Raw genomic sequence first — 17,274 nt, forward strand, 5'->3', positions numbered from 1 at the left:
CAGCTGCTAGAATCTTGACTAGAACCAAAAAATGTGATCATATTACTCCAGTGCTAGCCTCTCTACACTGGCTTCCTGTTAAGGCAAGGGCTGATTTCAATGTTTAACTGCTAACCTACAAAGCATTACATGGGCTTGCTCCTACCTATCTTTCCAATTTGGTCCTGCCGTACATACCTACACGTACGCTACGGTCACAAGACGCAGGCCTCCTAACTGTCCCTAGAATTTCTAAGCAAACAGCCGGAGGCAAGGCTTTCTCCTATAGATCTCCATTTTTATGGAATGGTCTGCATACCCATGTGAGAGACGCAGATTCGGTCTCAACCTTTAAGTCTTTATTGAAGACTCATCTCTTCAGTAGGTCCTATGATTGAGTGTAGTCTGGCCGGAAAGGCACTGGAGCAACAAACCGTCCTTGCTGTCTCTGCCTGGCCAGTTCCCCTCTCTCCACTGGGATTCTCTGCCTCTAACCCTATTACAGGGTTTGAGTCACTGGCTTACTTGTGCTCTTCCATGCCGTCCCTAGGAGGGGTGCGTCACTTGAGTGGGTTGAGTAACTGACGTGATCTTCCTGTCTGGGTTGGCGCCCCCCCTTGGGTTGTGCCGTGGCGTAGATCTTTGTGGGATATACTTACTTATAATACTTACCTTGTCTCAGGATGGTAAGTTGGTGGTTGAAGATATCCCTCTAGTGGTGTGGGGGCTGTGCTTTGGCAAAGTGGGTGGGGTTATATCCTGCCTGTTTGGCCCTGTCCGGGGGTATTGTCGGACGGGGACACAGTGTCACCCGACCCCTCCTGTCTCAGCCTCCAGTATTTATGCTGCAGTAGTTTATGTGTCGCGGGGCTAGGGTCAGTCTGTTATATCTGGAGTATTTCTCCACTCTTGTCCGGTGTCCTGTGTGAATTTAAGTATGCTCTCTCTATTCTTTCTTTCTTTCTCTCAGAGGACCTGAGCCCTAGGACCATGCCTCAGGACTACCTGGCCTGATGACTTCTTGCTGTCCCCAGTCCACCTGGCCATGCTGCTGCTCCAGTTTCAACTGTTCTGCCTGCAGCTATGGAACCCTGACCTGTTCACCGGACGTGCTACCTGTCCCAGACCTGCTGGTTTCAACTCTCTAGAGACAGTAGAGATACTCTGAATGATCGGCTATGAAAAGCCAACTGACATTTACTCCTGAGGTGCTGACCTGTTGCACCCTCGACAACCACTGTGATTATTATTATTTGACCCTGCTGGTCATCTATGAACATTTGAACATCTTGGCCATTTTCTGTTATAATCTCCATCCGGCACAGGCAGAAGAGGACTGGCCACCTCTCATATCCTGGTTCCTCTCTAGGTTTCTTCCTAGGGAGTTTTTCCTAGCCACCGTGCTTCTACACCTGCATTGCTTGCTGTTTGGGGTTTTAGGCTGGGTTTCTGTTCAGCTGATGTAAGAAGGGCTTTATAAATAAATTTGATTTGATAGAGGGTGCACAGAGGGACATGTCAAAATGCTGAATTTTGGCACTTTATCAAATCTTTATTCATTAATTTAATTTATTCAATTCTCCATGTGTCCTATATTAAAGGACACATCATTTAATATAACAGGCTTTTAAAATGCAATATTGGTGTACAATTCCTACCTAACATATCAACGAGACGCCACTCTGAGAAATACATTCAAACATGCATGCACGCACACGCCCTAGGCAAGCGCACAAACACACACACGAACATACGCATTCATACAGAAAAACACTCAGACACTCACACATGCACACACGCACCATTCTCACACACACCAACACATGCACACCGTCTGACCTATAGTGAGACTATATAGCCTCACTATTGTTATTTTACTGCTGCCCTTTAATTATTTGTTACTTTTATTTCAATATTTTTTTTTGTAGGTATTTTTCTTAAAACTGCATTGTTGGTTAAGGGCTTGTAAGTAAGCATTTCACTGTAAGGTCCACACCTGTTGTATTTGGCGCAGGTGACAAATAACATGTGATTTGATTTGACTATGATTTGACAGTATGATACACTATGATTAAGAGTCAGTTAATATGCACTTGTGTGATATATGAGTGGTGGATGGATGGAGAGTAGCCTAATGTTTAAACACTTGCTCTTACTTTCAAACACTGGCCCAGACACTAGGCTTCTGATTCCTCTGAGGCTTCACTTTCAGAACCCACATTGCTTGACATTTCTCTTCCGCTGTGTGAACTGTACAGTACTTCAGCAAATTGCCCAAACTATCTTCCATTAAAATGACATCTCAATCTAAATAGCACCTCCTTTTCTGCTCCAAATGACCCCCGACATGTATACACATGCACGCACACACCTTTGAATAGCGGATCTGTGGAGGCTGCTTGGCACGTTCCACAGAAATAATTGAATTAGAGGGAGATTTTGGGGCCCGATCAGTCTGTGTGTGTGTTAATGAGAGGGAACGGAGAGGAGCGGGGGTCGGTTACCACGGCGATAAATTGAGTGACAACCTCAAACACCAACCTCCCCACTGGCCCAAACAAAACAGGGCCTGTTCCTCCTACAGTACCTCTAAGTGAGTGAGCGAGACACGCACCCCCACACACACATACATACACACACACTCTCTCACTCTCAAACACACACACAATCCTACCTCGGTATGAATCAAAGAGAAACACACACAAACATACCAAACACACACACACACACACACACTCAGGACCCCGCCAGGAATTCTCACACACTCCTTGGCACAGCGCGGCCAAAAGTAACACGAGCGGCTGAAGGTAAATAAATCAGCCGGATCGCCCGACTCCCATTAAAGCCTGCTGGTCTGCACTGGGATACAAATCACTCCGTGACACTGAGGGACAACCACACAATAATGCATTATTCCCACAGAATTCCAATTTTGACCATTTATTCCAGCTTTATTCCAGCCTGGGAGGTTTGTTATTTTGCCTCTGTGCATTTGGAGCACTGCCCCCCCTCCCCTGGCTCAGTTAAACACATCTGTCACAAACCCACAGGGGGGGAGAGAGGGAGCAGGAGAGAGAGAAGTTATAGGAGAGAAGAGGAAAGAGGAGGGAGAAGAAAGGAGACAAAAAAAGGACAGAGAGCAAGACAAAAAAGCAAACTGAGACTTTGAGATTCTGCCATCCCTTGTGTTGAGTGACCTTAAAGAACACTAGAAGAAGCTCTTACAGCAACAGCCAAAAGTGCTCCGTGAACTATCTACTCGTGGAAGCACTTTCTCCATGTCTCCATGCCCCCCCCCCCCAAAGTGTAATATATGTAGCGGGCAATTCCATGTCTTTTAGTTATTGAATTACAATAAGTGAATTGGATTTACACCCAATGACAGAATTGCGGTAATGGAATTTCATCATGGGTCCCTGGTCTGTACTACACAGAAATACATAATTATGGATATGAATGTAAATAGGTACACAAAGGCAGAAATATGCAATATCCTCCTTTGCAGATTTGGGTATTATTATTTTGCGTTTTAATCACTTACTAATTCATGAACAAAATTGATATCAGTAAAAACACTATAACTAATTGATAGATCTACCTTTACTTTCATTATCCTCCCTCAATAGGGAAAAAAATTTACAATATCTTAAAGATATGTGGGTTTCAAGGCACAAGGAAATGTGTATTAAACTTACAGAAGGCAGAAAAAAACTATCCTAAATGAAATATATGTGTTGATATTAGTTGGCAGGGGTCTTTAACTTCAACATGATTGTGTTTTGATGTATTTCGAATACCTTGGAATACTTTTTCTGGTAGATGTTTTCTAAGACCTCTTTTTCATCTGTTTGACAAGAAATCAAAGCATTTGCTTATTCCAAATTTGTGGGACGGAAAATGGTTTAAATAGTTATATATGCCTTAATTTCGCAAAAATATAGACTCTTAGCTTTCATTTGACATTCTCCTATGAACTTCACATGTTGGTGCTCATGGGTCCTTTTACATGGAAATGACCTAGAACAAATGATAGATTCCCCAGTAAGTGATTAATCATTACCCCAATGCATCAGCGGTGTAGTTATGTAACCATTACATAATGTTCCCCCAACCCCTGGAAGCCCCTTATAGTAGCCCAGTGTTTGACAGGCCCAGAGGTAGGACTACACAGACGCCTGGGCTTTCTTCAGTAGGAAAATGCTCTGGACCATGACTTCATTCATCTTTCTAGCTAGGTTCCCTTTCATTTCCACACGTCTGTGTGTCTGGAGATTATCGGGATGCAAGGGAAGACTGTCCTTGTGTAACTTTTTTCGCGTGGCCATCTGTTTTTGAGTGTGTTGAAGTCAGTGTGTTTGTGCGTGTGAAGGAAAATCAATCTGACCCAGAGGGATTAGTGCCTGTGTGGTGAGTGACTCTGGTTCTGTTCCAGATGTTTATCAGTTCATCCAAGCCTATAGAACAAAAAAGAACAGAACACACGTGTAGTACAGAACAAATCCATACACACACACATATGAACGTAGCACACGCACGCACGCACACATGAATGCAGCACACGCGCGCGCGCGCACACACACACACACACACACACACACACACACACACACACACACACACACACACACACACACACACACACAGTATGTGCTGTGTGTGACCTGCTGATATGAAGTCACTTCAGGACTTGAGGCTGGTGTTGTTCACACAAAAAAAATGAGGGTTCATTTGGAAGGGTGATGTATTTTATGTGGAACCATAATGACTCAAAGAACCCTATGAGTTCTTCAATGGTTATTTGCAGTTCACAAAACGGTTCTTTGCTCTTTTGGTGATAATTCAAATCTAGGACAGGTGGCTCATTAGAATATTGTATGGCGTGGTTTGCACACAGCTCTTTTTGTGTAACCTTGAGTGAGAGTTTCATTCCAGTTTATCTAATGTGTCGTGTTATGCTATTATATACTGTATGACTATGGCCGGTGACTGTGTCTTGTGAAAGTCTTGCATATGGCCTTGTGACAATTGAGAACAGTTGACTAAATCAGTCAGTGGTTCTCAATTCGCTCCTCTGGGACCCCAAGCTGTTCCAGAGGTATCTCACTTGATTCAACTTGTCAATGAACACAATAGAAAATACTGTATAGAACCATTCTCCATAAAGGTTCCATGAAGAATCCTAAAAAAGTGTTCTATATAGCCCCAAAAAGGGTTGAAACCATAGCAGAACCCTTTTTTTGTGCTTTATTGAAGAAAAACATTATGGTTCTTTATAGCACCATACAGGTTCCATTTAGAACATTATCAGCGTGATTCTTTGTTTAACCTTCAAAAAAGTGTTCTATAGCCTATGGTACCAAAAAGGGTTCTGCTATGGTTACAATCCAAAGAACCCCTATCTGGTACTATTTATTTCCGAGATCTATCCACTGCCTTCGACACCGTGAACCATCAGATCCTCCTCTCCACCCTCTCAGGGATGGGTGTCTCAGGCTCTGCACACTCTTTGATTGTATCCTACCTGGCAGGCTGGTTGTACCAGGTGACGTGAAAGGGATCTGTGTCTGCACCACATACTCTCACTACTGGTGTCCCCCAGGGCTTGGTTCTCGGCCCTCTCCTCTTCTCATACACCAAGTGACTCGGTGCTGTCATATCCACACATGGTCTCTCCTATCATTGCTATGTGGATGACACAACACATTTTTTCCTTCCGCCTTCTGAAACTCAGGTGGCAGCACGCATCTCTGCGTCCCTGGCATATCTCTCAGCTTGGATGTCGGCTCAACCTCGACAAACAGAGCTGCTATTCCTCCTGGGGAAGCTTTCCCACTCATCACGGTTGACAACTCCAACGTGTCCCCCTCCCTGAGTGCAAAGAACCTTGGCTTAACCCTGGACAACCCCCTGTTGTTCTCTGCAAACATCAAAGCAGTGACTTGATCCTGCAGGTTCATGCTCTACAACATCCGTAGAGTACGACTCTACCTAACACAGGAAGCGGAGCAGGTCCTAATCCAGGCTCTTGTCATCTCCCGTCTGGACTACTGCAACTCGTTGTCGGCTGGGCTCCCCGCTTGTGCCATCAAACCCCTTCAATTTATCCAGAACGCTGCAGCCCGCCTGGTGTTCCATCTTCCCAAGTTCACCCATGTCACCCTGCTTCTACGCACACTCCACTGGCTTCCAGTCAAAGCTCGCATCCACTACAAAACCATGGCACTTGCCTACAAAGCAGCAAGAGGAACTTCCCCTCCCTACCTTCAGGCTGTGCTAAAACCCTACATCCCAACCCAAGTACTCCGTTCTGTTACCTCTGGTCTCTTGCCCTCCCACCCCTACGAGAAGGCAGCTCCCGCTCATCCCAGTCAAAGGCCTTCTCTGACCTGGCACCTCAATGGTGGAACCAGCTTCCCCCTAAAGGTAGGACCGCAGTGTCCCTGTCCATCTTCTGAAAACATCTGAAACCCTACCTCTTCCAAGTGTATCTTAAATATTCTCACAGCAACCCCCCCATCACTTACTTTGCTGATAAGTACATTATTGAGGACAAATGTACTCACTATGACTGAGATATGTGGTTGTCTCACCTAGCTATCTTAATAAAATGAATTCACTAAATGTTCTGGATAAGAGCATCTGCTAAATTACTACAATGTAAATGTAGAAAAAAAATTGTGTGCAAAGAGAATTAATAGGCCTCAAGTCTGACCATGAGAATCTGAACATTCATCTAACACTGAGCCCAACACACACTGCCTGTGGGTAGCCTACATACAGGATTTTAAAACGTTTCACAATGGTCTTTTGACACCGAATTTCATTGGAAAGAAATTCATGATGGTTGAATACTAATGATCAATCCGAAGCAGATCACGAGTGACTGATTGACGGGTTTGGAGAAGTTGCATGTGAATACAGCGCTTCATCTGGTGCTTCCTGTCTCCGTTTTGTCACTCACCAAAGCGTCCCTTCAGAACTGCTATGTGACAGTCCAGAGTGCGCATCAGCCCGTTTACATTAACACCAACACAGTATTCATCTTTACAGTTGTCGGGGTTAGGTTACCATATCATGCCCCTCAACTGCTCAAACAAAGAATCACTGCCATTAGCTACAAATTACAATACTGTGTGCGCACACAAATGAGGTGTATCTTCATTCACCAATTGGAATCAATGTGGCATTGTCGCTCAGGCATAATGCAATCGGCTTTATATTAAGAAACACTATCTCATGGATTTAAAATTGGAAATGAACGACAACAAACACATTTACATTTCCTCTGTCTCTGGGTCATTAATCTAAGTGGACCCATTGCCCTCGAATCGGGCTAATATATTTAAAACAATTAAAAAGATGATGCATAGCCAGAGGTGAGGAGTGGTAACAGTATGCAACAGTAAACTTGCTGTAACACGTCCTCAAAGAGTGGTGTATAGCCTGCTAAAGAGCCGAAACAACTTTAATGGTATACTTGTACACGTTGGTAATGTTGCAAAACACTAGGCTACTCAATAGCCTCAGCACCACCAGAAGAGTGATTCGAAACAAAATGAAAACTGCGTAAATTCTTACCGAGATACTGTCGGATGTCCAGCAGAATTTTTGGGGGTCCTCCATTCAACTGGTAAAACAGAGACCCAAAACAGAAGAGAAAAAGAGTAGCCATACAGAAACCATAACCTCTCAGGGAAAAACGCAACGGAACCGCTGAGAGAAAGCCGAACTTTTTGTTTTTCCGATCTCTAACGTGGTTTGGAGTCTGGTTGTTGTGAAGGGGACTGTTGCTGAAATTCTTCATAATCTCCTCCTCACAAAGCGCCGCCGAGACCGGTAGTCACCCATCCACCTGTACAAAGTGAAACTTCTTGCTTTGATATCATTTGAAACGGACACCTATTCAGAAACTCAGGCACCCGGCGCCACCACGAGTTGTTTTTTCGCACACGGTTTTCGCCTCCCGTTCGGTCCCTCTCTTCTGTTCTCGCCGGACTATTACTGCAAATGAAGTTGCGAGTCCATCCTTCGGCTGAGATTTTTAGGGCCAGCAGTGGTGTCAGATTACTGAACGTGGAAAAAAGTTCAGCACATAGGCTTATTTGCAGTAAGTTTAGGTGCAAAACAGCGTCACTGTGTGTACAGCAACATCTCATTCGGTTATGATCCGCTTTCATTTTACAGCAAGGGTGAAGGAGCTGGGGGGACATGTCCCCCCCAATGTTAGAATCAGCCCCCCTCTAATAAAAAATAACTTCACCCGAACGCTATTGACTGCTTTGTTCTCACTCTGGGTTGTTAGAAGCAGTGGGTGAGTGAGAGAAAAAGCAGTGTGCAGCATCACCATCATTACTCACTCATTACTCTGGGTAAAGTTGTTGTTGGCAACAACAAAGTATGTTTAAGTAAAAAGTATATTCATGTGAATATACTTTGATGTGTTAGAACGAATGTGAGCAACTATAAGCGTTCTCCTGGCTAGTAGCTAGACAGCGTTACATTTACAGTTTTATCATTTTTAGCTGTGTCAGGATTTATTTAACTAGCTAATTCTGGGACGTTCTGGTTGTGTGAAAAACTTAAAGTGAATGTTTTTGAGGGCAAGAATACTGGCTAGCTATAGAATGAATTGCACAATACATTTACATTTTACATTTTAGTCATTTAGCAGACGCTCTTATCCAGAGCGACTTACAGTAGTGAATGCATATATTTCATACATGTTTTTTTCTTTTTTCTACTGGCCCCCCGTGGGAATCAAACGCACAACCCTGGCGTTGCAAACACCATGCTCTACCAACTGAGCCACAGGGAAGGCAATACCTGTCCTTGTCTTCATCATAGGGTCAGCAAGTTAGCAATGGTTGTGCCACCAGTCAAGAAGGGAAAAAATAGGACATAAGAGTTTTTTTCAAAGGAGTGCAAAGGATTTTTTACTTAAGGTCCTTGGCAACTGCCGCACACCGCCCCTGGCAAACTATCTTACAAATTCGAGTGCTTTCAGCTTAGATGTTTGAGTGCTTTTCAACTTCATCACAGTGATTATGGGTCATGAAGGTCAGTTCCATGTGTTGAGACTTTGTTTGGTGCTATCATGATCATGGCAGGAGAGTGACAGCCATGAACAGACAGAGGGAGCGAGAGAGAGAGGGCACAAACCAAAAGCTAAGATCAACACGCTCTCACATCAAAATTAGACATTCATGTTTCTCAAACGTCAAATTTCAAAGTTCTTCCAAACGTCAAATTTCAAAGTGAGAATTGCCACTCCGAGCCCATAGACTGATGATCTGTCATGGTGTGAATCAATCTGAATGATCATATATGCTCTTTGCTGAAAGGATAACATCTTAAGTCCAGAGGGTGTATTGCATGTATTAAAGGTGCAATATACAGAAATTGCTCCTTCATTTCCTGGTAGCTAAACTTTTAATAGTTTGCCTAATTTCAGTTTATGTAACAAAACAAGAATCATTGTACCATCTAAACCGCTGTGAAATATATTTTCAATAACCAGAAATGTTGTATTTTCTGCTGTTTGAAGCTGGTGCACAAAACCGAAAGTAAAAGACGCAAAGACGAACGGGAAGTATAGAAATAGCGCACATAGAACAGAATTACCGCTTCTTAGACTTGCTTTCAATGAGATTGACAGATCTATCACTCAAATTTCTATGTGAATTTGGTTGGATCATCAAAAAAGTTACATATTGCAGCCTTAACTTAATGCAGGAGAGAGGCAGCCATGATGATACACAGACAGACAGAGCAGGAGGAGAGAGAGAGGCCACAAACCAACAGGAAAGATAGTGCTTCTTCAAGCTCATAGAGTTCATAGACTGATGTTCTGTCATAGTGTGAATCAATCGGAGTTATCATTTCATTCTCTCTGATGAAATGATTGCAGCTTAAGTCTAGAGAGTGTATTGCATGTGGATTCACATGCAGGAGAGAGGCAGCCATGATGATATTTTGTTTTTGGTAATTGTGGAGATTTATTCATTTCAGTTTGACCTTTTTTTTAAAATGATTTTACTGTGTATGTTGGTGGTTATTATTACAGTATAGTATTATATGTTAACATTACGTTAAGTTTCAAACCATGTGTAACGGATGTCATAAGGATCAGACCAAAACGCAGTGGGAACGTGTATACTCATCTTCTTTTTAATGTGAAGAAGGAAAAACAAACAATTCACGTATACAAAACAAACAAACGACACTAACAGTCCTATCAGGTGCTCAGACACTAAACAGGAGACAACTACCCACAAATCCCATGACAAAAACACTCTGGACAAGGCACTGTCACCGGAAGCTCTGGACGGGGACGTGCCAGACTAGGGACACGCACCACAGGGCTAGTGCGAGGAGCAGGAGCAGGACGAGCTGGACTGGGCTGACGCACTGGAGGCCTGGTGCGTGGGGCTGGTAGTGGAGGTACCAGACTGGAGACACGCACCCCAAGGCTAGTGCGAGGAGCGGGCACAGGACGCACTGGAAGCCTAGTGCGTGGTGCTGGCTTTGGAGGCTCCCGACTAGGGACACGCACCTCAAGGCTAGTGCGAAGAGCGGGAACAGGGTAACCCGGACCCTGAAGACGTATTGGAGGTCTGGAGCGTATGGCCTGCACAACCCTTCCTAGCTGAGTGCTTAATATAGCCTGGCCATGCTGAGGAGCTTCTATCGATTGCACCGGCCTTTGAATGCTTCTTCGCGATACAGTGCGCACTTCCTCATAGCTCGGTGCCTTCTTCATTCGTTGCCCCTCATAATAAGCACGGGAGTTGGCTTAGGGCTCACCCTTGGCCCAGCCAATCTTCCCTTGTGCCCCCCCCCCCCAAAACAATTATTGGGGCTGCATCTCAGTCTCCTCCAGCTTCCTTTGTTTATCCTCCCAAAATCTTCGTTCATCCGCCCATGTCCATCCTTCTCCCCGATGCTCCAACCCCCCGTGTACCTGCATAGCGTTCCCGGTCCTCTCCAGTCTTCCTCCATGGTCCTTTTCCAGCTAGGATCTCCTCCCAAGTCCATGACTCCCTGTAGTCCACCTGCTGCTCCTTCCTCTGCTGCTTGGTCCTTTGGTGGTGGGTAGTTCTGTAACGGGTATCGTAAGGATCAGACCAAAACGCAGTGGGAACGTGTATACTCATCTTCTTTTTAATGTGAAGAAGGAAAAACAAATAAATCACGTATACAAAACGAACGACACTAATAGTCCTATCAGGTGCTCAGACACTAAACAGGAGACAACTACCCACATATCCCATGACAAAGACACCCCTCTTAAATAAGACCTTCAATTAGAAGCAATGAGGAGCAGATGCTTCCAATTGAAGGTCAACCCCATCAACTAAACATAGAAATAGAAAGACTAGACTAGAACATAGAAATATACTAACATAGAACATTAACCAAAACCCCGGAACACTCTAAACAAACACCCCTCTACATAAACACATAGCCCAACAAACCCCGAACCACAAAAAACAAACACCCCCTGCCACGTCCTGACCAAACTACAATAACAAATAACCCCTTTACTGGTCAGAACGTGACACCATGCAATATGTAGATCATCAGCAGTAACAATCTGACAGAGGAAGTGAGAAAAATACTAGGGAGTTCATCATACAGTAGCAGAGAAAGAGTACAAATTGGTTGTTTAATTGAATATATCCACATTAACAGTCACACTGGTATTCAGTACAGTACGAATGGCCATGGACCAAAGACAGATTGGACTGTACCAGAGTAAGTGTCCCTCTGCAAGGCCCCCCTTAGCCTTGTAAATGTGCCCATTTGTAAGTTAAGGTTTGTCTGTATCATTTTCTCAAAAGTCACTAGCAATTAACAGTTTAGGGCTGTCCACGACTAAAAAACATATTGGTCAACCGATTGGTCTAAATTTTAAAAGTGTATTTTTCCATATATAGACACACCCTATGTGTTTTAATAAAACCAACTATATTCATTCATCTGATGCTTTGAAACCACTGTTTGATGAAATAAGACACAAATGACTCAAGAGGGAGCCAGAGATCAAGATAACCAGAAGAAGAAAAACTTAACCTGACCCTCCCATCCACCTCCTACTCCTGCTGGCTTTTACAGATTGTCCTGAAGTTGCCATTAATAGGCTACAGGAGGAGTCGGCAACCTTTCTTATGTGGAATGACAATTTATCTTACCATTTCTACCGATCAGCATGACAGCTATGGTTTTCATATGCACATTTTCATGGAACAGTCTAATTTCTTTGATAATAGCGTCTTCATATCTCAAAATGATTGTCATGTGGTTAATCAAAATTCTATCCAAATCTAAATGAAAATGATACAAACTTAAAAAGCAACTTCTATTGACATTGCCAACTATGTAAAAATGGCCTACATAAAGCCAACAAATAAAAACATTACAGTCTGCAGGTAGAAAATATAACTTGGGACCAGCCAGAAGCTTGCGCTAGACAAACTTGCAACATTGTATAATATTATGGGCCCTCAGAGTTTCGGCACCAGCGAGCTCAGCAAACACAGCTGTAGGCTATTTGCACAATGGATAAGAAGTAATCATGTAGGCCTATTTTATGGTGTTTCCGCTGGATCAGAGCAAAACATTTTTCACTTTCACACTGAGTAGTTATCGAAAGGGAGAGAGTTGGAAAGATTTTTCAAATACATTGAGGAACCATTGTCATTCCCAATGGATGTAAAAACATACTTTGTTTGCTTGCTGTTTGAGGTGAAGAAAACATTACTTTGAGAAGCTCCACAGCTCATTAGTTGTGGTGTGTTAAGCCAATCAAAAATACTATCATATCCCCAAATGGGCACATTTATTTGCGTGCAGTCCAGGTATCCTGCAGATGGTGATTGATAGACTTACCTCAGACATGCTCAGAGTCAGGATAGTCAGGTGGTAAGGTACAGTAAATAAGGAGTGCAAGGTGCTTATTATGCCTAAATGCGAATTACCTGAGGGGATGCAAGTCCACTTAGTCAAAAGGACTAGAGAGTGAGTGGAACTCCAACCTTCACCCATCCCACTTAAGTGTACAGTAGGTGTGTGTGTCCAGTATCTCTACTCCAGGGGTTCCCAAACTTTTTGGGCCCGCGACCCCATTTTGAAATAAGAAAACGTCTGCGACCCCACCATGTAAAATAAGTTATGTAATCAACAGGCAATGTTTACTTTTTTATTGGAGCTATTACAGTCTATTACAAATCATTCTGACAGTACTTTTGACAGTATTTAATTCTGAACGAAGTATGGTTTGAAGTGACAAATTCATCAGAAAGGTATTGGGAAGTTCAGAAGATAATCAGGCATTCATTTTTTATGATCTTCTCTGTACAAAAGAACATCATCATTGAAGCCAGTCTGATTTTGTAACAGCTGTCTGAGAAAGAAGTGGACCAAAATGCGGCGGAGTTAGGGTTCGTCATATTTAATTAAACGAACACTATGCAATTTACAAAACAACAAAAACTGACAGCCAACACATTCCTGTCAGGTGCAACCACAATGACAAGAACAATTACCCAGGAAACACAAAGGAAACATAGGCAACTTATGTGTGACTCCCAATCAACCACAACCCTCTACAGCTGTGCCTGATTGGAAGTCACACGGCCAAAATCAATGAAACAATAAAAAACACACACTCCCTTCTGCCACGTCCTGACCCAACTACACCCCCTACTGGTCAGGACGTGACAGATTTAGTGCCTGGTCTTGTCCATTCTTTTCTAATGAGTCCTGCGCGGCCATTGTATAGGGAAACATAGTCTTATCTTTCAGTGATGGGGTCATAATATTTCGTAGCTTAAATGATTTAAAAGATAGAGAAACATTTGTAGGAAGACAACAGAAACAGGTGTTCATTACAACCACATCTAGCAGCTACCAGAGGTTACTGATGTAACACAAGTTCTATGAACAAAACACAATTTACTTTATTGTCACGCTGGTATGAAGAGATTCGGAAGACAGGCGCAGGAATGCGTAATAGTTTTTTTTATTCAGCCCAAATTACAGCGTGCCGTGTAAAGGCACGGGGATGAAGACCAAACAAACAGGAACACAAAACACAGGGTTGAAACCCAAACAGAAGAGTGAGGAGTACCTCGAATAAATACAGTCGCGCACAATGATTAACACATGGGACGAGATTCGCAAATCATCTGCGCAATCCAATAGGGCACGAAAGCCCAAACACACAGCACAGGTACGGACAGCAACAAACATTGTAACAATAATCGACACCACCATGGTGAACAAAGGGCACATATATACAAATACAATCAGTGGGAATGGGGCCAGGTGTGCGCAATAACAGTTCCAGAGGGATCCGTGACATTTATTTTATTTCACAGTTTTTCTTGCAACCCCATTTTCAAATCAAGTGACCCCACATGGGGTTGTGACCCCTAGTTTTGGAAACGCTACTCCCTCTACCCCTCAGGTCTGCAGTAAGGCGACAGGAGGAACATAAAGCCACAGCATCTCTCCCTCTAACTGACCACAGCTTTCTCTTGATCACGTGACCAGATACAACAACTCTGGAAAAACTCCTGCTGGACCCAGATTGAGACAGTACACTGAGACAGTAGACTCAGTGCCGGCCCTGGGCACATAGTTTTTTTTTTAACTCAGTCGGGGTCTCACTTACTATTGTTGAATGTTATAGTAGTACAGTCATGGCCAAAAGTTTTCAGAATGACAGAAATATTAATTTCCACAAAGTTTGCTGCTTCAGTGAATTTATATATTTTTGTCAGATGTTACTATGAAATACTGGCATGCTGTCAATTAACTTCTGGGCCACATCCTGACTGATGGCAGCCCATTCTTGCATAATCAATGCTTGGATTTTGTCAGAATTTGTGGGTTTCTGTTTGTCCACCCGCCTCTTGAGAATTGACCACAAGTTCTCAATGGGATTAAGGTCTGGGGAGATTCCTGGCCATGGACCAAAATATCGATGTTTTGTTCCCCGAGCCACTTAGTTATCACTTCTGCCTTATGGAAAGATGCTCCATCATGCTGGAAAAGGCATTGTTCGTCACCAAACTGTTCCTGGATGGCTGGGAGAAGTTGCTCTCGGAGGATGTGTTGGTACCATTCTTTATTCATGGCTGTGTTCTTAGGCAAAATTGTGAGTGAGCCCACTCCCTTGGCTGAGAAGCAACCCCACACATGAGTGGCCTCAGGATGCTTTACTGTTGGCATGACACAGGACTGATGGTAGCGCTCACCTTGTCTTCTCCGGACAAGTTTATTTCCGGATGCCCCAAACAATCGGAAAGGGGATTCATCAGAGAAAAGGACTTTACCCCAGTCCTCTGCAGTCCAATCCCTGTACCTTTTGCAGAATATCAGTCTGTCCCTGATGTTTTTCCTGGAGAGAAGTGGCTTCTTTGCTGCCCTTCTTGACACCAGTTCATCCTCCAAAAGTCTTCGCCTTAATTGCAAAGTCCCTCTTTGCCATGCAAAAAAAAACATTTCCACTGCATTTCAGCCCTGCCACAAAAGGACCAGCTGACATCATGTCAGTGATTCTCACGGCACGTGTTTCCTCGCAGGTAGCCATGATTGACAGAGGAAGAGCAATGATTCCAAGCACCACCCTCCTTTTGAAGCTTCCAGTCTGTTATTCGAACTCAATCAGCATGACAGAGTGATCTCCAGCCTTGTCCTCGTCAACACTCACACCTGTGTTAACGAGAGAATCACTGACATGATGTCAGCTGGTCCTTTTGTGGCAGGGCTGAAATGCATTGGAAATGTTGTTTTGCATGGCAAAGAGGGACTTTGCAATTAATTGCAATTCATCTGATCACTCTTCATAACATTCTGGAGTATATGCAAATTGCCATCATACAAACTGAGGTAGCAGACTGTGAAAATTAATATTTGTGTCATTCTCAAAACTTTTGGCCATGACTGTAGAATATACAAAATGTTGAAATTTGGTTGTACATCAGCAATTATCTTTTTATGTCACACCAAAAAATGCTGGGTTGTTTGATTGTCACTTAGTTGGGTTGTTTGCTTTAAAAACTGCTGGTTTATCGATGCTGAGTGCTGGGTTATTGAGATATGACCCAGCGGGTCAGCCCAGAAGGCTAGAGGCGTGGCTTAGGCCACCCGTGAAAGTAAATGTCATTCCGGTTAATCTGTTATGTTGTATTCTTTTCTCATGTTAAGGCTGTACACTGACACATTTGAAACTTTAATGAGGCTTACACAAATGTATGAGTTATTGAAGAGCCTATTTATTGCAATGTTTGGATATGTGTATAATAATGTCATGAATTTTATATTATAATATGTCATGTGCAAAAATATTGACGGTAAACTGGAATTTGCAGTGTTGGTATATTAGTCTACCCAGCTGTCCAAACGTGTAGTAATCATGGCCGAATTACTGATCGGGCACAAGGAGTACTTGCCCAGGGGCCCTGACCTCCAGGGGGCCCGCATTGATTTAGGTAGCCATTCTCACTCAGATATCATATTAACATGGCATAAGTCATGTCAAAATGTGTAGAATTGCAGGAAATTAACTGTACAACTGCACATTTTTCTCTCCGCTCCATGGCAAAACAAGTACAATTGCATGAAATGAGTTATAAAATTGCAAAAAAAAAGATCAGATGTATGGCAAATTGTGTAACAGTTACAGTCTCGTGACAGACTTAGACACATACTGTATAACGGTCCTCTTACTCACTTTTAGTGATAGCAGCTGTATTGTAGTCATAGTCTCTATGTGAAACATTCTAACCAAAGCCATGGGTTTAAACACAGATCTAGAATCTCATTCTATTTATATGGGTATAAACACAGATCTTGAATCTCATTCTATTTCTATAGGTATAAACACAGATCTAGAATCTCATTCTATTTCCATCGGTATAAACACAGATCTAGAATCTCATTCTATTTCTATGGGTATAAACACAAATCTAGAATCTCATTCTATTTCTATGGGTATAATCACAGATCTAGAATCTCATTCTATTTCTATGGGTATAAACACAGATCTAGAATCTCGTTCTATTTCTATGGGTATAAACACAGATCTAGATTCCCATTCTATTTCTATAGGTACAAACACAGATCTAGAATCTCATTCTATTCCATGGGTATAAACACAGATCTAGAATCTCATTCTATTTATATAGGTACAAACACAGATCTAGAATCTCATTCTATTCCATGGGTTATCCAGAGAGACGGGCACTGTGTCGTTCCTGTGTGTGTGTGTGAGTGTATACAAACACAGGG

General features: G+C 43.0%; 1 protein-coding gene across 1 annotated transcript in view; it reads right to left on the reverse strand.

Moving 5' to 3' along the window:
- usta (uronyl 2-sulfotransferase a) overlaps positions 1-8,107 on the reverse strand; it is a 174,244-nt gene extending 166,137 nt beyond the window's left edge. Inside the window, exon 1 of the mRNA XM_029732957.1 lies at positions 7,558-8,107. Within this exon, the coding sequence (XP_029588817.1) occupies positions 7,558-7,783 (226 nt within the window). The 5' untranslated portion in view covers positions 7,784-8,107. The remainder of the gene's footprint in view (positions 1-7,557) is intronic.
- Positions 8,108-17,274: the final 9,167 nt, after the last annotated feature.

Source organism: Salmo trutta, chromosome 35 (assembly GCF_901001165.1).
Source record: "Salmo trutta chromosome 35, fSalTru1.1, whole genome shotgun sequence".
Lineage (NCBI taxonomy): Eukaryota > Metazoa > Chordata > Actinopteri > Salmoniformes > Salmonidae > Salmo > Salmo trutta.